The sequence below is a fragment of the Podarcis cretensis genome, assembly GCF_951804945.1.
Source record: "Podarcis cretensis genome assembly, chromosome: 7".
In the NCBI taxonomy this organism is placed as follows: Eukaryota; Metazoa; Chordata; class Lepidosauria; order Squamata; family Lacertidae; genus Podarcis; species Podarcis cretensis.
This window is the reverse complement of record NC_137176.1, coordinates 25,080,919-25,105,970: the sequence shown is the minus strand read 5'-3', so window position 1 is coordinate 25,105,970 and position 25,052 is coordinate 25,080,919. Positions and strand designations below refer to the sequence as shown.

Sequence of the window (25,052 nt, the reverse complement as noted above, 5' to 3'; positions counted from 1 at the left end):
TCATGGGGCCGGATTTGTTAATCCTTCCCAGAAATTGCAAGCAATGCACGCAGTTTGCAAACCTCCTTCTTGCTTCACAGGAACTGCCCAGGCGATTAATCTCATAAGCTATCACAATGCCACTCCCTTGTATTAACAGTAGTAAAATTATTCCAGTTGTGCAGTACCCATAGTTTTCTGTAAAGAAGACTTGCCATTCTAGCACAGAGAACCCAATTGTATTCTGAGTATGTACAATTCTATTGTGATACATTGTTTTACTTCCTCTTCTTTTTTCTTAAGTATCCCCTGTTGGTATGTGTATGTTTCCAGGCAACCTCCACTGTTTACAAAAAAAAAAATATGTTCCTCTTTGGACAAGATGCTTGAGAGTGCTGGTGGTCCAGCTACAGGAGTGCATGTAGTTCTGCGAAGTTCCCTTGTGTATTTTTTTTTTCTTTTCTTGATGCTGTTGTTGATTTCCTTTTGTTTGATCTTGTGGTGTTCTGTGTCGCTGGCTTTTGCCGCAATAAAACTTGACTTGACTGCATGGAGGGAGTGGATATCTAGACTAGGGGTGGCCAACATGGTGCCCTCCAGGTGTTTTGAACTTCACTCATGAGCTCCAGTCAACTCGACCAGGGATGATGGAAGTCACAACACCTGAAAGGCAGCACATTGATGTCTCACTGTGCTAGATCAGTTTTGGTCTTGCTTAAGGTCTGAACACAGCACTAAAACTGCTGTGATCACCCTGGCTGATGATCGTTATTGCAGGAGTGTAGATTTGTTCGTTCTCCCTGACCTCTCAGTGGCTTTTGATACAATTGAATGGGTTCAGAGGTTGGGAATTGAGGGAACTGTGCTGTTAAGGCCACTTTTGAAAAGTTGCAATATCGCATGGTACCTTGAGAGTTAACCTGTGGGGTTCCTCACGTGTTGCTCTTGTTGGCTATGCTCTTTAAAATATATGTGAAGCTTTTGGCAAATATCAGGGGATTTGGAGTGAGGTGTCCAGCTCTCCCTCCATCTTAACCAGATGAGGTAGTTCAGGTGCTTCGCTGTTGCCTGGAAGTGGTAATGAGCTAGTTGTGTGGCTATTCCCTCCCCCCCACAGGTGGAATAAATGAAGACAACGGATACAGAGTTTTAAGTTAATGGGCGAAAATGGCCACAACTTTATTGATTACAGGAAAGAAGGGTATTGGCTTTAGGCATTGGCCCTAACCGACTATCCGGTCTGACCGGGAAGGGTTAAACACCAACAGGGGGAGCCACCCGAGATGCATATCCCTAGGCGCTCCCCGAGGGGTTACCGCTCGGGGGCGCGCTTTAGGCCCTAGCCTCCGTAGGTTTCGGACGAGGCGTCGCCCCTCGGAGTCCTTTAACGAACTACCCTTCAAGCATTGGGGGAGGTGATGGCGTTCCTCCCCCCCAACCTCATCTGCATGATAATACCCCAGCCAATGCCTACAGCCAAAACCGAGGGAGTTGTGACGATTTGCTACGAGGTAGGCGAAAAAACCAAGTGGCTCACAAAACCAGCCAATTAGCCAAATGGAAAAACTCCTACCAGGCCCCTTGCGGCGACCAGCCGAAGCCCATAGCAAGGTCAGTGGCAAAACCTAAAGGGCGGGTGGGTGGGAAACCGCGTCGTCTCCAGGGAAGAAAGGGGGCGAGCCAGGGGCCGCCCTGACCTTAAGTGGCCCTACGAAGGCCCGCCCCTGCAGCCAGCCGATTGGCTGGCGCCACAGGGTATGCTAATGGGGTGAATCCCTGTCTCCCGCGAGGCTGACGCCAGCCTCGCGAGAGCGAGTGTGGGCGGGGTCGTGATCCCACAACCCCCCCTCCTCCTGAAGATCGGAAGGGGCATTGTGTGGCTATTCCCTCCCCCCCACAGGTGGAATAAATGAAGACAACGGATACAGAGTTTTAGGTTAATGGGCGAAAATGGCCACAACTTTATTGATTACAGGAAAGAAGGGTATTGGCTTTAGGCATTGGCCCTAACCGACTATCCGGTCTGACCGGGAAGGGTTAAACACCAACAGGGGGAGCCACCCGAGATGCATATCCCTAGGCGCTCCCCGAGGGGTTACCGCTCGGGGGCGCGCTTTAGGCCCTAGCCTCCGTAGGTTTCGGACGAGGCGTCGCCCCTCGGAGTCCTTTAACGAACTACCCTTCAAGCATTGGGGGAGGTGATGGCGTTCCTCCCCCCCAACCTCATCTGCATGATAATACCCCGGCCAATGCCTACCGCCACCGAGCCGCAAGCCGGCTCACCGCCAATACCCTCAGACCTGTAACCAATCCCTAACGCCTTGAAAAATATCTGCCAACCAAATAACATTGTCAGCATCAGATAGATGCACGCCATCCCAGCGATAAAGCATTTCCTTGTCAAACCGTATGCATGGGTGCTGAATGACCCGACCGCCCCATGCGGCCACTCTACGAGCCACCGTGCGCTCCACAATCCTCCTAGCTTTGTTCACAGCCACGGGTTTTTCTGCATCCCGCCAACATCGCCTTTCCAGCAAAGATGACCAAATTATTGTAATGTTTTCATGGGATGCCCTCAACAATTCCAAGTCACTGATAATGTTCCATATCAAGTCCACCCCTTTCCTATACGCCAAGTCGTTCTCGCCCAGCTGGATGACCATGGCACTGGGTGGGCCCTCAATGCCACTCCCACCCAGGGCTGCCACTCTACGCACCACCGCCCAATGCCAGGCTTTCCTAGCCCTGTTTATGGCTATCGGGCACCTGCAATCTCTCCAAACCCGCCTCTCCATCCACGAGGCCCAAATAAAATAGTAGTGACGTTTGGGTAAGAGGCCTTAAGTTCCTCCAAGTCACTAAAGATATGCCACATCAAGTCGACTGCCTTTCTGTAAGCTAATACTTTTCGCCTAATTGGATAACTAAAGCATCTGGGGGCCCCTCCGCCGCCGCTCTGGCCCTAATAGCGGGCAACATTTTTGGCCCAACGCATTCTCCTTCGAGAGATCCAAGATATATTGATGTAGCTAAGGTGCGGCCCGAGACCGGAATTGATGGCGCGGACCCTGGCCCAATGCACCATGCTGTGCCCGATTATCCAGATGCGCGCCCTCATAGCTCCTGCACCCTAGGTCCCCATTAACGGCATGGTTTATATCCCAGTGGACGGTGCAGGACCTATACTCCAAATATGCATCACAACGTCACCTGAAAGCAAAAGAAGGTAACAAAGCCAGGTCAGGTATACTGTGAACAATCACAAGGTCTTATGAATATATCCTTTATATGCATCAGATTTCCCTTAATGCATCAGACTTCCACTGCCCCCAAGTCCTTCATCCTTTCAGATGAGAGTCCCAAATGCACTGCTGTGGTGACGGCCCCAATCCGAAAGGAGTTAACCGTGAATTTAGCTGAGGGTAAACCTCAGGCAGCAATCGCCCTTCGCATAACGTGCATGGACTGATGCCGTGCAAGGCCGGAGCCATCCCAATGTTCGAGGAATGGACCTGAGACGGTTGGTCCCATGTACATGAATTGTTTAGTGTCCTTTACTGCTGATCGGTTTTGGAACATTGGACATGCAGGACTAAATTGGATCTGAACAAGGTCAGGTCTCTCAAACTACCTCGGGCAGTGGAATCTGGTTGGCCCTTACAAACCACTTCGCCACTGCGCATAGCGCCAAAGGCAATGGAGTATGCAGCTGTAAATAACTGGGCCTTGTCCTCGGACCAACAGATACTTCTTAATTTTCTTTCTTCTTGTTTTTTTTTTTAAATGGTTTATTATTAATTATTATTATTATTATTATTTTACATACATTTATTTATTTATTTATTTATTTATTTATTTATTTATTTATGAATTAGCATAGAATGTCATAAGTTAAGGGCCTTCTACCATCACTTTTAGGAGGCTGCGGCCTGCGCCAGCCCCATAGTGCTCTTCACACTAAGAAGGCCACACCAGGGTCTCTGGATTAAACAACCTTACAGAAAAAGGAGATTGCCGCCTACTGGATGTTTAAGAGTCTTTGCTGCACGACCCAGCACTCTCCAATGTACCAAGTATTGCAGAGCTTCAGCCTTGGTAGGAGGCGTGTGAAGCTTAGGATTTTTTAATTTACCTTGAGGTGTGTCAAGCCTAGGTTGTTGTTGTTGTTTTTTTGTTTGTTTGTTTTTTACTATTATTATTGTTGTCATTATTATTATTATCATTATCATATTTTTTTATTATTATTTTATAAATTTGCCTTGAAACTCCATAAAGTCCACCCAAGCCCTTTTAAAAGATCTAAGCGTGGGCGGGGCTCCTGAAGCTAATACTCCCTTCAGGACATCATGTTCCCAAGGCTCCAAAGGTGCTCCCGGAATGGCTGTGGCAATTTGCTGCACCTGTGCATCCGTGATGCCCTTGTTAACCCCAGGGGTAAATTTGTTAGAGAGGGGGCGAGCCAGGGGCCGCCCTGACCTTAAGTGGCCCTACGAAGGCCCGCCCCTGCCGCCAGCCGATTGGGTATGCTAATGGGGTGAATCCCTGTCTCCCACGAGGCTGACGCCAGCCTCGCGAGAGCGAGTGTGGGCAGGGTCGTGATCCCACAACCCCCCCTCCTCCTGAAGATCGGAAGGGGCAATGCGAAGCAACTGAAACTGAATTGAGACAAGATGTAGACACTGTGTTAGAGGTCCTTGTGTCTGGGAAGTAAAGACAGCTTGTGCTGGATAAGATTGCACTGCCCTGTAAGGCAAGGTTTACCTAGTTGCATGTTATTCCTTAGTCCATCTATGTCTCTTGAGTCCCTGTGTGTCTGTTTCCAACTTTGGCTGGTTCACCAGCTGCTACTGTTCCTGGACAGTGATATCTTGGCTACAATGTTCCACAGTTTGGTAACTTCCAGATTGGACAATGTGTTCTACGTGCAGCTGCTCTTAGAGATGGTTCAGAAGCTTCAACAAGCGCAGAACATCTACACTCTCCTAAATTGCAGAGAGTCACTGTCAGGCAGTGTAAACAATACTCAGCTAAACAGAATGGTGATCTGAAACGGCTTCGGCCCAGAATAACTGAAGGAGCGTCTCCACCCCCATCGTTCTGCCCGGACGCTGAGGTCCGGCGCCGAGGGCCTTCTGGCGGTTCCCTCATTGTGAGAAGCAAAGCTACAGGGAACCAGGCAGAGGGCCTTCTCTGTAGTGGCGCCCGCCCTGTGGAACGCCCTCCCATCTGATGTCAAAGTGATAAACAACTACCCGACATTCAGAAGACATCTTAAGGCAGCCCTGTTCAGGGAAGTTTTTAATGTGTGACATTTTAGTGTATTTTTGGTCTCTGTGGAAGCCGCCCAGAGTGGCTGGGGAAACCCTGCCAGATGGGCAGGGTACAAATAATAAATTATTATTATTATTATTATTATTATTATTATTATTATTATTAATTTGTAAGGCAACTGCTTGAGTTCATAAATAGCAGTGTCATACCTGAAGCAGAACATTACGTGGGAGAAGAGCTGGAAGGAAACTGGAAGCATGTGCAAATCAGGTAATGCAACTGCCTTGTTTGATGACATAAAAACAGATTTCCACTTAACACGAGTAGGAGGACAAATCCCTGAAATAATACAAGAATACACTGCACGTGGAATGTCTGGGTGATGTCCAGGGGTGCTGACTATTTGTCACTTGGCACAACAAAGTCTTTAAGTGACTTGCAACTGATTAAGAGCCCCCAAAAAAGCACAGCATGTAATCAAAACAATATGTTACACTCAAACCATTTCAATAACTCATAAAGAACGCTGTGAAAAAGAACACGAACTTTAGCAGCAAGGGCATTTCTAACAAGTACGCCATCAGCCAACTTATACGTTGGGAGAAAGTGCCTGGAAGGAAGGTTTTAACTTAGCACTGAAACAGTGTTAATGATTGTGCCAAGCAGAGCTGAGAACATTCCACAGGTGGGGAGATGCAACCCAAAATATGCTTTCCTTTGTGCTCCAAATCTCCCTCAGGGCATCCAGAGAAAGTGCTCTTGCAACAGCAGTTCTTTCCCTTGCATGCTCCCAAAATCGGCGACCGGGTGGGGCAGGAAGGGAGAAGTGCCTTACCAGAGCACTTAAGAAATCACCACCTGCCTTCTAGAAGCTGTTTGAAGTATTAGATGTACAGAAACCAATTTCAGATTCTGCCACTCATTTAATTGATAATAAATTCTAGGCTTAAGCTATCTTTGGTTTGAGCAAAAGCATTTACAAATTAGCTCATACACCAAAAATAATGGGAAATTATAAATTTAAAGCACCTGACTAATGGGTCTTTCTTTCTCTCCTGGCTGGGAAAGGGCTTGCCAGTTGGAAGATTGGCAGTTCAAATCTGCACGGCGGGGTGAGCTCCTGTTGCTCTGTCCCAGCTCCTGTCAACCTAGCAGTTCGAAAGCACACCAGCGCAAGTAGATAAAAAGTTTACCCCTGTGGTGGGGAAGGTAAACGGCATTTCCATGCACTCTGGCACTCGTCACAGTCCTCCGTGAGCAAGTAGCGGTTTAGTCATGTTGGCTACATGACCTGGAAAACTGCGGACAAACACCAGCTCCCTTGGCCTGAAAAGCAAGATGAGTGCTGCACCCCATAGTCACCTTTGACTGGACTTAACCGTCCAGGGGTCCCTTTACTTGCCTGGGAAAGCATTACATCTCAGGTCAGAAGGAGGCTAATCGTTAATAAAATACATGGGACAGGATCCAGCTAAACCGTTATAGTCCGGCCCCCCACAGGGTCTGAGGGACAGTGGACCGGCCCCCTGCTGAAAAAGTTTGCTGGCCCCTGTGCTAGTGCAAGGACTTTTAGCTGTGCACTGGAATCTCTCCACCTTCTCCCCTGGCAACCCTTTAAAATTCACTCCGGATTCCCATTTCTTGCTTGTCCCATGTAAGGGTTTGAATTTGCTAGCCGACCTAACTGGAAGAGTCCACGACCAGAAGGAGGAGGAGTATCAGGAAGAGTAGAATAAATTTAATGATTATCTAGTTAAATTTGTTAAGTTAAATTAACTGAAAATAGCTTGCAGATACTTAATTGGCTTAGGATTTTATTTATGTTAAGTGATGAATTAATATGTTTAATTCCATAAGGTGAAGATTTAAGGATGTTAATGTTTAAGTTAAATTTCATAAGAATTGGGATTTGGAAAACCGTTAAAAGGACATGCAATGAAATTCAACCAAGGGGAAGCGAGGAAGTCACTTAACAAAGTTAGTAAGTGTAATTTTCAATAAGGCTATGATTTATGTTTGTTTGTCTTGTGTGTTTGTGTGTTTGTTTGTTTGTTTGTTTGTTTGTTTATAATATTGTGAAAACTAATTTAAAAAAATGGGGGGGAAGAATTTGCAGCTGAGCTGAAGTAGTACTTCTTAATAAAGGGTGATTACTCAGAAAATGTGTTTCGTTGGCACTTAACTGATGAGTAGTAGGGGGGAAATATTTATATGATAGGGTTTTTTAAAAAGTAAGCTATATCCCCTACCCCAAAAAAGACTTAATGTCCTATATATAGCAATGTGAAAAGACAGGAGGAGAGTGGTTTCTTCATTCCTTCCCCACCCACCCACCCATGGGGGCCATGACCAGGGCTTCTGGGCTCTGGCCTTTCCACTTGGGGGCTAAGGGTGCACTTTAAGGGGTGAGTCCTTGCTTATGAGTAGAAAATCCAAATCCTTGCAAACTGCAAGATTAGGAAGTGCCACTAGGTGGTAACATGTAGCAAGAGAAGGGTTTTGTAGCAATCTAAAAAGGTGGGGGGGGTGCACAGCTTCAGATTTAACAAGAAAATTGCCACCATCCCTTTCTGCTTAGTAAATTTCTACAGTGAAGCACTAATAGTGGCTCAATTAGCCTAATTCAATGACACAATATCTGCTTCATTCAAATATTTCTGAGGAGGGGAGGAGGCAAGATGATCGCACTTTCTTTTAAGTCTCACCCCCCCCCCACACACACTTAATTTTAATGCTGTTTTTAGAGGACTATCCTGTACCCAGTTGCTTGCAATTAAGCTGCACTGGGATGCAGGTGGCGCTGTGGGTTAAACCACAGAGCCTAGGACTTGCTGATCAGAAGGTCGGCAGTTCGAATCCTCGTGATGGGCTGAGCTCCCGTTGCTCGGTCCCAGCTCCTGCCAACCTAGCAGTTCGAAAGCACGTCAAAGTGCAAGTAGATAAATAGGTACTGCTCCAGCAGGAAGGTAAACGGTGTTTCCGTGCGCTGCTCTGGTTCGCCAGAAGCAGCTTAGTCATGCTGGCCACATGACCCAGAAGCTGTATGCCGGCTCCCTCAGCCAATAAAGCGAGATGAGCACCGCAACCCCAGAGTTGGCCACAACTGGACCTAATGGTCAGGGTTGCCTTTACTTTTACCTAAGCTGCACTGAACTCAGTGGGACATACTGCTGAATGGGAATGCATAGGATTGCATTGTTAATTGCCTATTCACCTTATCTCTCTCTTTCTCTCTTACTTACACACACACACACTTACACACACACACACTTACACACACACACACACACACACACACACCTGTAGAATTAAAACATGTCACACTGCCCACACCCAGCTTTATGAAGCATATTTCTAACTTATTGGAACACACTTCTAAAAATGGTTTGGAGATTGCATAGATTATCAATGAATTCCCCAAATCTTAAAAACAGTTTGGCAATGAATCTTCATCCTGATTCTAATTTCAGTGTCTGGTCAGGGCTCTGGAAAATGAGGGACAATTTCTGCTTTAATAAATTTCCCAATAGTGATGCATGGAAGTGAGAGCTGGACCATAAAGAAGGCTGATCGCCGAAGAATTGATCCTTTTGAATTATGGTGCTGGAGGAGACTCTTGAGAGTCCCATGGACTGCAAGAAGATCAAACCTATCCATTCTGAAGGAAATCAGCCCTGAGTGCTCACTGGAAGGACAGATCCTGAAGCTGAGACTCCAGTACTTTGGCCACCTCATGAGAAGAGAAGACTCCCTGGAAAAGACCCTGATGTTGGGAAAGATGGAGGGCACAAGGAGAAGGGGATGACAGGAGATGGTTGGACGGTGTCCTCAAAGCTACAAACATGAGTCTGACCAAACTGCGGGAGGCAGTGGAAGACAGGAGTGCCTGGCGTGCTCTGGTCCATGGGGTCATGAAGAGTCGGACACGACTAAACAACAACAACAATTGGTCTGGCAGTTGTATCTTTCTTCAACACTGGTGATATGGCAGCTTTCTCTACTGAGGCTGGAGGCAAGCTGGCTAACTTAAGGGTGTGGGGGTCAGGTAGATGGCTTGGCTGTAGAATGGGTTAAAAATCTGATACAGTTTGCATTTACAGTTCCTCCAACCTAATTCATACTTTTCAAAGTGGTAAATGAATCAAAATGTAACCAGCCTTTGGAATTTGCACTTTCACATTTTGCAGTGCACTTCACCAGTCAAGTAATGTGTACCAAAAATTGCATATAGAAAGGTAACGTGCGTGTAAGAATGCACATAGGTGAAAACATATTATATGTAGAGATAATTGCTTTGTAAAAATGTGAATATTAGGCAAATGTGCATGCAAACACATGTATATTAGGATAAATTTGCTGGTGAATTTTCATTAGGACTTGAACAGAATTGCAACTGATGGGCAAATGGAGAAGTGAACTTAATATCGAAGAAAAAAGAGAAACTGAAATTGACAGATTTGCCCATACTTATTTAGCCCCCACAACTTTGAACGTTTAGCACTCCCTGCCCCATTGCATTAACCTCATTGATGAGAGCACCATAAACAGATAAGTGCAGAAATGGAAATGACTGGCAGATTTCCTCCCTCGGTTTTGTAGGGGTTTCATATTACTTTTTCCGGCATAGTGATCAGTATGTTCATTGGTCACTAGCAAGTTAAAAACTGTGAGAATAGCCACTCAGTTTAATTTATTTCAGCTTCCTGACCAACACTGAAATGAACCTTGTCTAGAATCATCAAGAAATCATAGTTTAAATCAGCCAAGATGCATAAATTCATATGAATGTTTTCAGATGCAAACGTGTCATAGTAGGCAACCTCTTAGAAATCTATATTTTTTATTCTCTGTGAGAAAAAAGAGGGAAAATACATTATGAAGGTTCTACCAATTGTAGTTTTATAAGTGTGTGCCTGTTGCTACCCAGTTCATTGGGTGAAAGATTCTTCCCTTGCGGGGAGTTGGACTAGATGATTATCGTGGCCCCTTCCAATTCTACAATTCTATGATTCTAAGTTCCCAACTCTGATACAGCCCCAATACACCATTACAACTTGCTCAGCCTAGTGCAGCTGGCTGGGCTGAATCTGGTTGCCCTAAGGATGGTTTTAGCCCCCAAAAGGGGCATTCTGGGTGTGGTGTGACCAGACGGAGCCTTAGGCTGAATCCTAAACCCATTCAGCTCTGTTACATGTCCCAACACAGAACAGCATTTTAAAGGCTTGTTTTCTGCGATCCAGACTTTGGAAAAGTAGCAGTAGCCCCTTCAGATCTGGTGTAACTTTACAACAGCTTAGCTTACACTGGCTTGCTTTATGTCTGCTTATTCTTGTGCTTGATATTGCTCCTTTAATATTTGCACTACTGGAAAAACTGATTTGAAGACAAGTTTCTGAATAAAGTATCTACATTTTCTTTCTGGATGCAAGTATTCTTCCTGTTGCTCCCTTCTCCATCCTAGCTTTTGCCTTGATCAACATATTTTTATACTATATTTTTTATACTATCCCTGCCCATTTATTTGTTATCGTGTTGTGTCTTTTAACATGTAAGCCTGAGGGGTAAAACTTCTGATCTTTGTAAGCTACCTTGGGAACATTTATTTTAGAGTAGGTAGAGATAATGCACTGATATTCATGGGTACAAACTATCTCATGTTCCAACAGTGCTTTGGAATCCATTTTTTTTTTTTTACAAAACCTTTCAATGTCATCTCTCTAGGATAACTGTATTAATGACAGGGATTTTTGTATGCCCTCTTTCTGGCAGTTCTTGAATGAATTGATTTTAACAATTCTGTCAGACAAGGTTACTTTCCCAATGCTTCTAAGCCTATTACTGGAACAAAACTCCAACATTTGATTACAAATGGCTCAAAAGTTTGCTTAATGCAGCAAGCTTTTGATATTACAGATTCACAACATACATTTAAAGCACACACATTTAAAACACAAGACTTCCCTTAAAAAGTCATGAGAACTGCAGCTCCCCCCCCCCCAGAGTTATGATGCCCAGCATCCTTAACAAAGCTGCATATTTTATTTCACTCATATCTTATTTTTATTAGACTCATACCTACCAGTAAAAGCAAACTTTTGAATTACAGTACACGAAACCTCATAATAGGCAAAAAATAAAAATATTTTTGAGTTTTGTGTAATAGAGAAACTAGAATTTACCATATGCTGTTTCAAGATAAGGCATTCTATTTGTTCGGTTACCAGCAGCATTATTTTAATTTAATTTATTACCTGCCCCTCAGCCTAAGGTCACAAGGCAGGTTACAGCTATTTAAAAGCTTACAATGAAAAAAATGCAATCGCAAAAATATTACCTTTTAAAAATAAACATTGGGAGTGCAGGAAAACAAAGGTCAAAATCTGTTGACCCTGTACAGATGCTTGTCAAGTTCTACAAACATTAGGAATTTTGTTTTATTTTTTCAAAATGAAAGTTTGGAATCAGGATTACGGTTCATGTAGGGTGAAGTTACATGCCAGGTAGGGGGCAGCTCCACAGTTCACACAGGAACAGCCCCATGCCCCTACCATCCTCCATACTTATTTCACCCTTCATCAACCTGGTGCCCACCGGATACAGCTGGACTACAGCTATGCTGCCTTGGGCTGATGGGAATTTGGAGTCCAGCAATATCTGGAAAGCACCAGCTTGGAGATAGCTGCCTTATTGCTTAGCTTGGGGCTTATTGTAAGGTCTTTCAGCTTGCCTTCTAGGTCAAAAGTCCTCAAAAAGGCAACTTCCATAGAACATAAATGATGCTTCTATCAAAAACAGAGCAAGACAAATGAGGCATCCTGCAGCAGAATAGAAAAGAGGAATTGGTGAGCCAGCAATATGTAATGGCGGTGAAGTCCTCAGACCCTCCAAGTGTCCCTATTTTCCAGGGACAGTCCTGGATTTACAGAAGCTCGTCCCTGTTTCTGATTTGATCCCGGAATGTCTCGCTTTTCCTTAGGGTGTTCCTATTTTCATCAAAGGTTTGTTGGAGGTTATGGTAGGATGTCCCTATTTTAAAGTAAATGATTTTGATTAAAGATTTCCACGAATTACAAAAGAACGTGCAATGTCTCTCTTTGTTGTTGTTCAGATTATAAAGTCTTTTGGTTGCGTTCAGTGTAAGACAATACAGTGGTGCCTCACAAGACGAAAATAATCCGTTCCGCGAGTCTCTTCGTCTAGCGGTTTTTTCATCTTGCGAAGCAACCCTATTAGCGGCTTAGCGGATTAGCGCTATTAGCGGCTTAGAAAAAGGGGAAAAAAAGGGAAAAGACTCGTCTTGCGAAGCAAACCCATAGGGAAATTCGTCTTGCGAAGCGCCTCGAAAAACGGAAAACCCTTTCATCTAGCGGGTTTTTCGTCTTGCGGGGCACCACTGTATGGTATCCAGAGATGTTTTAGGCCTGGTATGGAGTTATGCGACCCCAGACCAGTCTGAAGGCAGCCCTGTATAGGGAAGTTTTTAAATGTTTAATTATGTTTTTATATATGTTGGAAGCTGTCCAGAGTGACTGGGGCAACCCAGTCAGATGGAAAATAACAACAACAACAACAACAACAACAATATAGGTGCTTTTTCTGTGGGGAAATAGGGGAACTCACCATGAAATTTGTTTTATTTCTTGTGAGCCCAGCTGCACTGCTGCATATAACCTCCATCCCCAAGCAGTGTAAAATGTGATTAGTAAACTCAAGCAGACAATGATCTGGATTAGAAATGGCCACAACTTTATTGATTAAAGATAGAGGTGGATTTCTGGCTCAGAAATCTGTTCCAGACCCACCAGAAAATAATAATTATTATTTAGTTTTAACGTTCCTACTCAAAAAAAAACTAATAATAATAAAAGAAGAAGAAGAAGAATACGGTGTCCCTATTTTCATTGGAGAAATGTTGGAGGGCTGTTAAGTCCTGAGAACTGAGGAGTTTTGAGAACGGGCGTTTTGCATGTTGTAAAAAAAATGAATGCATGATGCGCACAGACCAGGCAAAAAAAGAAGCCAAAATAAACTCTTAAAAGGCAGAAAGCGGGTAAAGGAGGCCACACAGCCGACTCTCAACCTGCCCCTGACGCCGGATGAGGAAGGGGACGGGACTTCTGAGCCGCTTCCCTTCCCTTCCCCAGCGCGCCAAAAGCCCTCGAGTGGCGCCTTCGAGAGAAGGCGGGAATAAATCATCGTCAGGATGCAGAGCGCGGAAATTGCTCCACAAGCTCGCGTGGAGCCGCCCAAGTTGCAAGTCGGGGGTGGGGGTGGGGATATCGATGGGAGTTTGCCGCCAGAAGTGTAAGCCCCCCCCTTTTTCTTTTTCATTTTAAATACCCACACACGCCACGACTTATAAGCCTCCCTCAGACACGCTCTCAGACACATCACCCGGGCAAGGAATGGCCTGGTGGCCCCTTCAGTTTTGACCTCCTAAGAGGGAAATTATTATTATTATTATTATTATTATTATTATTATTATTATTTAAAAACCCCAGTTCTCAATTCTACATGGGGGGGGGGGGAGGCGCCCGAAGGCTCTTGGCGGGAAACAGGCTAAAACCCCCGGGCAAGTTGCCTGCTCGCCCCCCGTGGCAGGAGACCTTGCAGGATGAAACTGTAGGTGACGCGGTTGCTTTTAAAATCGGCCCTGCTTCTGCCTCGAAGCATTTTCCCGGGCCGTGGGTGGACTGAAAAAACCGTCCCTCTTTTTTTATGCACAAATTTCCCTAAACCAAGGCAGAAGGGAGAAATCCAGTTTCGTGTCCTTCCCTCCCCCCCAAAAAAAATAAAGAATAAGGGGAAGAAAAGGGTACGCCATCCTGTTTCCCTTCTGCCCTTCCGCGGGTCAGCGGTTTTCACAACGCTAAATTTTATATTATTATTTTTGTTCAGTTCCACCTCATGCATGGGCACTCTGTGTAGCCTCAGTTTCCCCATCTGTAAACGAGTTTTATTGCAAGGCGCTCCTCCTCGCCCCCCCCCCTTCAGTAGGGGGAAAAAGTGCTTAGAAGCCCCTTTTCTCTCACAAAATGGCTCTTAACGGCGCCTTAAGAGCACGGGACGAGCCGCTGAATAACCTAAAATTTAAAAAGAAGCCCATGAAAACAAAAGAAGAAAAATGAATGGCGGGGAAGGAGGAAAGAAAGGAAAACCTCCAGAGAGTGCGCGCGGGGGAAAAGCAGGTTTGCCGCCTTTTCCCTCACCGTGGACCACCCACCCTCAGACCCCCCGAAATTGCGGGTGCAAAAGCAAGACGCAAGTCGGAGGAGGCGAGCGAGTGCAAACACAAGGAGAAAAAAATGGATTTGTTTGTTTCTTCTCTCTCTCTCTCTCTCTTCCCCCCCTTTTCTTGAATGAACGGCGAGGTGGGGCCAGAAGGAAGCCGCCCCATTTGCTGAGCCCCGGAGCGTGAGAGCGGCTGGCCTCGACTCTCCGCCCCCTTGGGCTTCTGCATCGAGTGCGCTTCCCCTGCCCCCGGGACCCGCCGAGCCGAACGCAGCTCAGCCAGCGCATCCAATCTGCAGCCCGGGCTGGAGAAGGAGGAGGCGCCTCGTGACTGGGAAGCATTGCGCGGCTGCCTGGGGTAGCAAGGGCAGTGGGGGGTGGGGTGGGGGGGGGGGTGGCGGCCAGGACCAATTAATACCTCTGAGACACGCCCCTTTGCCTCCTGGGAGCTCTTCCTCCTCTCCCTATATATTACACACGCGCGCGCAACACACAAAAAAACCTGTGCTGTTTTTTTAATGGTGGTGGGGGGGGGGGTTTACTGTATTTTCCTCTCCCCATCCGGAGTTTAGCAGTAGAAAAGGTGGTTCATTCCAGATTTGCGCGCGCGTGCGTGTGTGTGGCATCTAAGTGGAGGGAGATCCGCTTCTGAATGAAACATTTTTTTAAAAATTATTTTTTAAAGAAATCTAAACAGCAGGGATTGAAACATGAGGGGGTTTTTTTATGATGCTTTTCAGAAATTTCCTCGTTTTCGTCCTTGGGCTTTTCCTGAAGTTCAGCGGCAGGGATTGCTGAGACTTGGGGCATAGCTTTGGAAATGTCATTCAAACGGGAGCCTTGTGAGTCTTTCTGGAAATCATAGCAACTCAACGGTATCTGAAGATATTCCACACTCTTCCCTTATTCTTTTTCTCTCCCCCCCCACCCCACTTTTTTGGGGGGGGAATCATCAAAGAAACTACTGCATTTCATTTTTGTAGAGGACCTGCGACTGTTTGGATTTATTTATTTATTTTCCCTGCAAGGAAACTTGACAGAAAAGTAGATTTATTTCAAGTAAGTGTTTTTTTGTTTGTTTTTTCCCCACAGGCAATTTGCTTTGCGTAACTTTATTTCATTTCATGGTGGTGGTGGTTGGTTCCCTTTAAGCACTGGTTGAGCACTTAGTTGAATGTGCTTTGCATGAATTTGCATTAGAGGTTGCTCTGCTTTAGTAAATCACATATTGGATGTCAGGAGGGGTTTTTTTTTTGTTTGGAATGTGTGCCCAGCCGTCTCCTTCATTCATGTCCTAGTCTATAGCAGCATGTAGGAGGGGTGTATGTGTGGAAATGCACCTGACTTTGAATAAGCATCTGATTTTCTTATTTCAGATGCATTTCAACACAGAGGACGGAACGTCTCTGCAAATACGCTTCATAATAAATATTACATGTGGAATACAGTACTGGCTGCATTTTAAATCTGGTTTCCACCGTGCATCGCAAACTGAGGAGGGAAACACTGGGAAGGCGGAAATACCTTTGAGACCCTGAGGACTGCCCCATACCTCAACCAATGGAACTGCATAGAATAAAACAACTGGATTATATATAAACACTGGCACTATTACTGGCTGCTTTATTTTTGGGGGGGGGCGGGAGGGGGGACACTCCATCCACTTCTGCATATATATTTTTCCCTCCTTTCCCCTACTCCTTGCTATAAATGATGGCTCAGACTGGGATAAGAGGTTACGACACAAGAGAGATAGTGCAGACGTACATCCATTACAAGCTGTCGCAGAAAGGATATGACTGGGTTGCCAGTGAAGACAGAGAAGACCTTCCTTCTTCTTCTCCTCCTTCTCCTCCAGATCCTGCTGCTGCAGAGACCTTCCCTAACCTTGCTAGGCTGGCATCTCATCCTTCTGAGCTGCCTGTAAGTAACGTCGCCCCGGCTGGCGGACTGCATCCTGTGCCACAGGTTGTCCACGCGACTTTACGTCAAGCCGGGGATGAGTTTTCGCGGCGTTACAGGAGGGATTTTGCTCAGATGTCTGGACAGCTGCACTTGACCCCGGTCACTGCCAGAGCTCGCTTTGCGGCAGTTGTTGAAGAGCTCTTCCGAGACGGGGTGAACTGGGGGAGGATTGTGGCGTTCTTTGAGTTTGGTGGCATGATGTGCGTGGAGAGCGTCAGCCGGGAGATGTCGCCCCTTGTGGACAATATCACAGTGTGGATGACTGACTACCTGAACAGGCACCTGGACAACTGGATCCAAGACAATGGAGGCTGGGTATGTTTTTCTCTGTGTTTCCATTATCAAATGCGTTCGTTTCCACTATTTCAATATTACACCTTACCTATGCGCTTGCAATGGGGGTCAAAGCTAGCTTGCCTGGCTAGCTGTTTTCCAAGTGCCAGTAGAATTCACGGACTCCAGTACTTAATTGTTTCTGGCAATTTGCTCGTCCTGGTCCAAAATGTGATAACCGCTTACCATAGACCTGCCAGGTGTTCGATAGAAGAGGACCTACACTGTATCATTCCTATCTCCAGTGCACCAGACTTTAAAAGTCAGTTGCCGTGTTGAAAGTAGATGTTTAAAAACTGAGGTGTTTCAGCAGTGATAAAGTTCCCATAAATCTCTCTAGCCTGTCAGTGACCGTGTTGCACTTTTCTCTCTCAGGTTACAGTGAGAACTCCCCATCTTGTTTCAATCAAGGTTTAATCGCTGATGTCATTCATAGGTTGTGTGAAATTTGCTGGTAAAATGAGGTCACAGTTTAAGCATGAGAGAGGAAAACTAATGATGAGGGAGAAGCTAATTCACGTCATGTGTGGCCTATTTCTTGGTTGTGCTTGAAGAGGGAAAATGCTACTGAAACTGTATTATGACTACATAGCACAGTGGAACTCTCATCTGCACCTTGTTTATTTTAGACCATGGCTTGCACAAGTGTGTGTGTGTGTGTGTGTGTGTGTGTGTGTTTGCATGCGCGCCACAACCCTTGCAGGAACCCCTCACAACACTTCCATTGTTTCTGTTTATCTTTCTATTTGGGAGAAAAATGAAATTCTACATGGATGTCTTTGCATATGGTGCACAATCAGATTAATCAGGTGACACTTGTACTGATGGGTAAAGTTTTTACAAGAAGGAAAGCAGATATATTTACATATATATTTATAGCCTCTGATATAACGAAATAAGTTTTTTGTTTATTTTCTTCTAAAAAACTTCTCTAGAGTTCTTTGAAGGGGAAAAAAGAAATGAATACCTTTTAGGAAATCTGCAAATAGGTTTTCTTTCGCGACCAGTTCTTGGAAAGTGTAGGACTTTTGTTGTGATTGAGTGTGGTTCTTAAAGAAATTGAAATCTGCGTATAGAAATTAGTGATGGCAGAGAAAGTGGAAGTGTTCTGGAACGGTGAACTCTGCCATATGAAGATCATATGCTGTCTTTTCACCTGTCTTTAACTATGTACCTAATCCTTTTCCGTCTTGGATAAGCATCTCTTTGCACATAATTGTTTTATGAATCAGTTAACCAGTATGTCTCATCTTTTTGCATCATTAGATTAAACCAGTGATTCTCAACTGGTGAGTTGGGCTGCAGACACTAGTGAGGTGTCCTCAAGGTAGAAACAATGGAGTTGTAGACAAAGTAAAACTAGAAACACAGAGGTAAAGGAAGGGTAACGTTTGTGTATGAGACTGAGACTAAAGGGTGGGCTTACTTTGTTTATGAACTTGCGCTTCATAAAAAGTCAAGCCATGTTAATAGTATATACCCCCATTTTCTGTTGTTGAGAGAGACAAAGATATATGCTCTGCAAATGTCTCCTATTATTATAAAAAAAGAAATATAAATCATTTTAAAACAGAGTAGAACCTAACATTGACCTATTTTATTCATCCAGCTGTGTAGAGAGTAGTAAGCTTCCATATTACTCACAAGGCTGCCTTCACACCAAAGTATTTGGAAAGGAAGGAAAATCCATTTTTTAATCTCTGCTGTTTTTTCTTGTGGACCTGCACAACATCTTCTCTCCACCTCTTGTTGCTAATGGATGCACCACCTTAGTTTTCACCTCAATAGATTGTTTCAGTGCCAGCAACCTAATACCATATTTTGTACCTCTTAGCAGAACTTAGGGCAAACAGATGGACATTGCCTTCAGTGCAACTTCACAGCTCTTAATGGGATGCACATTCTTTAGAGATGTTCCATGTATTTGCAGGAAGACAAGCTGGTGCACATATTTAGGATCAGGATGCATGTATGTGCTCTGCCACATCAAGTGGTGACTCTTATGTGTGAAGAGGCCACCACAGAGGAAACTTCCCTGTCTCCTCACATCACCTCAAACACAATTCTCTCTGGTTCGCACATTTAGCTGCCAGCCATCAGATGCACGGTAATCAAGTGATACACATATATGCATGTTGGACTGTGCCCTAGTTTTGAAATAAATGCCTTTTTTCAAAATAAACTCCCTTTATTCAAGGAAGCTCGATGTATTCTGGAACAAAGAACATCCTTTAAATTAAACGTATCCAGAACTGCTATACTTAGTATGCCTCAACTCTATATTTTGGAAGTGTTTTTTCTCCTAGAGAGCAGTTCTTCTTTTTATTCTTCCTTCCACCCCAAACTGGTTATTATTCACCAGAGGAAAGAGAAACATGTGACTCACTTTCTGGGTGGCACATGAGAACACAAATGATTTGCATGCCAGTTATAATACCGCAGTATTGCTCTTGCAAACAAGACATAAATCACAGTAGAAACTTAATATGGACTGCAAGGCACTAATATGTAGCTTTCCCTGTATTCAGTAAATGTACGTTTCCCAACCGGACAGTTTCGTTTTAATTTCCAGTGTCTACCACCTCCCCCTACCCCCAAATATGCTTATAATAAAGAATGTCTTTCTTTTGAAGTGATGAAAGCAGACAAGCTGTTCATGAATTAGGAATCTGACTTGATCTGAAATGTGATTACCTTTGGGCAAACTTGTATTTTTCTTGGAAGGCACTTTCCTCTGCAACTGAAGTGTGGAGATGCTTGAGTATACTGCATGTCGGCAACTCTCAGAGTGCTGCTCTTCAGAGCCCAGCATGTGGCTCTTCTTAAGGGTTTGAGGTGTTCCAAAGGGGGTGGGGTGGGGAAGTAACCTTAAAACCAACAGAGAAATACATTTAAGCATATTTATGCAGTTAAGTGACAAGTCTACATTTGTATTAGTAGCCTGTTACATGGGGGCGGGGGACTCCCTTGTTTTTGCCTGCATGCACGGCATAGTCTTCGGAACATTTCTTAGCTGGAAGATATTAGCTAGAAGATACATGCATGCTCAGTACCTAATACTTTACTTAGGTATCAGTGTGGGTTAAACCACAGAGCCTAGGACTTGCCGATCAGGAGGTCGGCGGTTTGAATCCCTGCAGCAGGGTGAGCTCCCGTTGTTCGGTCCCTGCTCCTGCCAACCTAGCAGTCTGAAAGCATGTCAAAGTGCAAGTAGATAAATAGGTACCGCTCTGGCGGGAAGGTAAACGGCGTTTCTGTGCGCTGCTCTGGTTCGCCAGAAGCGGCTTAGTCATGCTGGCCACATGACCCGGAAGCTGTACGCCGGCTCCCTCGGCCAGTAAAGCAAGATGAGCGCCGCAACCCCAGAATCGGCCACTACTGGACCTAATGGTCAGGGGTCCCTTTACCTTTTAGTGAGCAAACAGCCCTGCCAAATCAAACAAAAGGCATGTCAAGTCCATCACTTTTCAGACAGTGACAAGCCAGATTCCTATGGGAAACCCACAAGACAGTGTTGGTTATTTGTATTGGTTTCAGATCTCATTGGGGTATCTTTTTTGTCTACTGATAGTCATCTCAGTTCTTTAACTTCTCCTTAAATAGCATCATCCATGCAAAAGAGGACAATGCCAGCTGGTTTGCAGGAACCCCTAAGGCTAGCAAACTTAAAACAACTCAGGTGGGAAGAAGCCCAAAGACAACTGTTGGCCAACTGTTGGGGTGTCTGTGTGTAAAACCTGGAACAGAAGATGGAATGGATTGGCTGGAAGACTGAATAGAAGCCCTCTACAGATTTTGGTGGAGTCACCACTTGTTTGCTTTCTGTAGCACTTTGGTGAATGCAAAGTTCTTTTACCAAGCAACAACTTGGTGGAATAAGTTAGGCAACAAAGCCATCATTTATACTGTGCCCAGAGCCACCATCTATTCTGTCTTTGGAATAGAATTTTGGCATGTTGAGGAGATATATCTACAGGAATTTAGGTAAGGTTTCCCCCCAAAAAATAGTCCTGGGAATTGTAGGTTGGTGAAGAATGTTAAAGATCCTTTCGAACTGCAGTTTCCTAACAGTGATGTGGGGCTTTTCCATAGAAAATTTTCAGTTTTTAATGTTTTGTTAGGAACAATGTATGGTTTGAGAAAAGTCTGGCAGCTTCCACTTGCTAAATTAGATTATTCTCCAGAACACCAGAATATTTCCTATACATTTATGTACGGTGGGTAAAAAATTCCTATTCAAATGTTTTCCAGAAATCACACATCACTGCTTCCAAGGTTTCCTGGGAAGAAAGTGTGACTAGTAAACCACTTGAAGATAGTACAGTGGTACCTTGGTTCTCGAACAGCTTGGCTCCTGAACAAATCGGCTCCCAAATGCCGCAAACCCAGAAATGAGTATTCCGTTTTGCAAAGGCTTTTCGGAAGCCGAATGTCCAACGCAACTTCTGCGGCTTCCGATTGAGTGCAAGGAAGCTCTTGCAGCCCATCAGAAGCCGCACCTTGGTTTTTCAAATTGGTTTTTTGATTAAGTTTGACAACGAAGGTACCACTATAGTGTAGATCCACAGCAGCTAGAAGTTTTGGACACCTGCAGCCTGGATCCACAACTGGCCCTGCATCTTTTGTTTCCTGATGATTGTGCCATTTCTTTCAAGGTGACCTTTCAGCACCTCCAAAACTCATTGGAAAGCTATTGAAATGCTTCGTTCTGCAGACAGTGCTGCAACTCTATATAGAAACTATTGTTATATGTTGTGCATTTTTTGGTGTTTTTATATGTGATCCTTGGATGAAGGGCAATATAGAAATTAAATGAATAAAAGAATAGAGTAGAATACTGTACACCTATCTTTGTAACCTCTCTAGGTGGGTCATTCTGCATGGTTTGGCTTTCTCCCCAGTCTGTTTCACATGTCTTGGACAACAACTCCCATGATCCCTGATCATTTGTCATGGTGGCTGCAGCTGATGCGGGGTGTATTACAGTGGTACCTCGGGTTAAGAACTTAATTAGTTCTGGAGGTACGTTCCTAACCTGAAACTGTTCTTAACCTGAGGTACCACTTTAGCTAATGGGGCCTCCCTCTGCCGCCACGCCGCCGGAGCATGATTTCTGTTCTCATCCTGAAGCAAAGTTCTTAACCCGAGGTACTATTTCTGGGTCAGTGGAGTCTGTAACCTGAAGTGTCTGTAACCCGAGGTACCACTGCATTTATATATTATTCATAACCTTTGCAGTTCAGTCCAAAGGTTCCCAGGGCAGCAGCATGCAAACAGTTTATTGATATTAACAATTTATTGACACCACAGCAATATCATGCAAAAAGGCATAGAACCAATAGATACCATAAGCTGCAGACTGGGAGCGGGGTGGGGAAGCCCAATTCTTAAACTGGCCATCTCCAAAGCCTTGAAAGAAAAAAAACAGTAATGTGTTTTAACTTAGATAATGTCGGGGACAGGTACATCTCCACTGGGGGGGAGTTCCACATCCGGTGGGGAGGTCCAGCCCTGGTAGAAAAGGGAGCTGCTCTGCTAGACAGTAAACTGCAGCTGTCAATGGAACTACAAGCAGATCCTCTCCCACAGATCAGCACGGGTCAGCAGGTAATGGAGAGGTACTCCATTCACACATTTGCTCCCCTTCCCTGGCTGTGTAGGGCTTTATATAGAACTGGGCGCAGTAGCAAACTCTCTACCAGTGTGGAGCTTTAAAGGCTGGTGGCAGTCAATTCCCATCTTTTCATCTCCAGCGAGTAAACTGTCTATTCTGGCTGCCACATTTTGTGGTCCAAAAAACATCTGGAGGGCACCGTGTTGGGGAAAGCCGGCTCATTCTGATCAAAGGGAATCAGGCTTTTAACAAAGACATGCATTTTTATAAGCAACGGCCGTGCTAGGATGTGCTCATGGGTGTGTGTGGGACGGGGGGGGGGGGGAGAGAATCTCTCTGATGGAAAAGTGCCTTTTAGAGTCATACGCTGATCCTGCTGACTTTTATGTTTGGCCTGTTTTTACATGCTTTTATTCCGCTGTTACTAAACTGTAGTTCTCTTTTTGTTCCAGTTGACTGACTGCCTAATGTGCTCTCCAACTTTCTGTTGTGCTTTCTAGTCACTGACGCACGCAGTTCCAGTCTCCTAAATGTCAGTGGTCACAGAGTACCAGAAACCCTTCAGAAACGGCAGCCGTAACATCAGTTTCCCCCTCTTCTTTTTCCCCATCTTAGATTGTAGCTAGATAATTGCACACAATTGTGTGTGGGACTGCTGAGTTTAAAGACTTGAATATATATTTTAATACACTCTTCATTTGAACCCTGTATCTGAAGTTGGGCAGTCCTGCAGTGCCTTTGAAAGTGTTTTAACAATTCAAGAAAATACAGGTGCCTTTTGCAGCATTATCTTCCTCTTATCATTATTTATTAATCACCTTCTGCGTATCTCAAGGTGAGCTACTAAATGTAATAGGAACAACGAAAGCAGTACAAAAATAGCAGAATGATATTATTATTGTTTATTATTATCAGGTTTTCTTTCAGAGGTGAATTGTATGAGGTTTTAAAGATAACTGTCAGGTATGATTAGGACTGTAATAGGTCTAACACTGGCATACAGCAGAGGAGACTTAGGCCTGAGGTCTTGTTTTAAAAGGCATGAATGTTGTTGTTTTTCTTGAATTCATCTCAGTGGTTGGAAAACACATTGCTTATAGTGGGTTCATTCTGGTGTATTTGACCAGACAATGAACCTTTCTTACTGAAGAAGAAAGTGTTTTGTTTGCAATGCAAGTGACTCTTGAAAGCAAATACTTGTTTTCAGGTAGATTATTTAAGAAGAGGAAAAGTGGACAGAGGAGCTTCGTTAAAGAGCATCTAGCCACCCGGGCATGAAGTGTCTGCTAATTATTTGTAGGCATTTACCAAACAAAAACTGAACCTGAGCGACAAATTCCTCCTTTTGTTTTCTGCAAGCTGGGACCTGAACTGTTCTACATATCCTCCTTTTCTCAGACAAATGGGGAAAGAAAGTTTATGCTTCACTTCATATCTCCATGCAGCAAATGCTGGTTCTGGAGGTCTGTGGCCAAACAGTAATAAATACCGTATCCATTAGAAGGGAGTTGAGCTTACTGGCAACACAGCACACATATTTCTGAGGGCAGTTTTGGGACAGTGTTTTTCATTCGTGTATAACAATATGACAGATGGAGGTGCGCGATGTTGTAAATCTTCACAACAGGAATAGCATATAGGAATACTTGGCAAATGCAGAATGATGTTGTTGATGGATTAGGGACTTGTCCTTTGATTTCATTAACAATTTGATTTTTAGAACTCTGTTCCTAAGAGTGTACACAGTTTGACAACTTTTCCAAGTTGAATTAATTATTTGGCTGTGATCCTAACCTCGCTTGGGAGTCATTGCCATCCAGCTAGACTTACTTCTGAATCAACATGTATAGGATTTCACTGTTAGTCAGAATCCAACCTATGGTTCAAGACAACTTCATTTTCACTGAATCTGAAGAGTTCAGGTGTTGTTTTTTAAATGCCAAAAGTTTCAGAGACTAGATCTATAAGGCAGCATGCAGAAAGTAGTGTGCAGACAGTACACATATCTCTGGATCTAGGCTAGGTGATATGAATTACCGTATTTGAAATACTTGTTTCAGCTCATATCTACTCTAGTCCATTGGCAAATGCTTCAGTATTAGTTAAAAACATTTAAGCATGCAATACTAGCTGAATAGACTACCAAAGTCGTGACTCTTAAGATTGATTCAGGTTTCTGCAGCTGTATACATTAATCTAGCTGTAAAAGACTGGCTGTGTATACACTATATATTTTAAAACAGTTTCAGTTCTGTTTTAACTATTATAACTCCCCCAATGGGCTAAGGATAAAAAACATTTTCAGCAGTCTCCAGAAACTAGCTTTTCTCTTAGGAATCCCATATGAACAATAGTTTACATTTGTAATGTAGGTGTACCTGTGAGACAAATAATAATATTTAACTGATGTCCACGAATGGAGCAATAGATAGACTAGAGCTTTAGACTAGAGCAATGATATAATTTTTCCTATTCTCCACTAAGGGGACAATCCTATGGTAAGATCCTCTGGGATGAGGGGCTCAGGATGAAGAGAATTATACTAATTTTCACCCCCAGAGGCACACTCCATTGTCTCTCAAGACAGATGGATGCCAACATCATGCATGTTTCATATTATACATGCATTCCCTTTAGGGTTTCCTAAAATAACTAG

At 44.3% G+C, this 25,052-nt stretch overlaps 1 protein-coding gene across 4 annotated transcripts in view; it reads left to right on the top strand.

Annotated features, from left to right (window-relative positions):
* The first annotated feature begins 14,750 nt into the window (after positions 1–14,750).
* The window catches only part of BCL2 (BCL2 apoptosis regulator), a 147,339-nt gene continuing 137,037 nt past the window's right edge, over positions 14,751–25,052 (top strand). Inside the window, exons 1-3 of one of the 4 annotated variants that reach the window (XM_079985108.1) lie at positions 14,751–14,842; positions 15,225–15,543; positions 15,861–16,764. In XM_079985108.1, the coding sequence (XP_079841234.1) occupies positions 16,195–16,764 (570 nt within the window). In that variant the 5' untranslated portion in view covers positions 14,751–14,842; positions 15,225–15,543; positions 15,861–16,194. Of the gene's footprint in view, positions 14,843–14,864; positions 15,544–15,860; positions 16,765–17,157; positions 17,227–25,052 lie in introns of those variants that run through there. The other 3 variants (XM_079985109.1, XM_079985110.1, XM_079985107.1) reach the window with 3 other exon arrangements.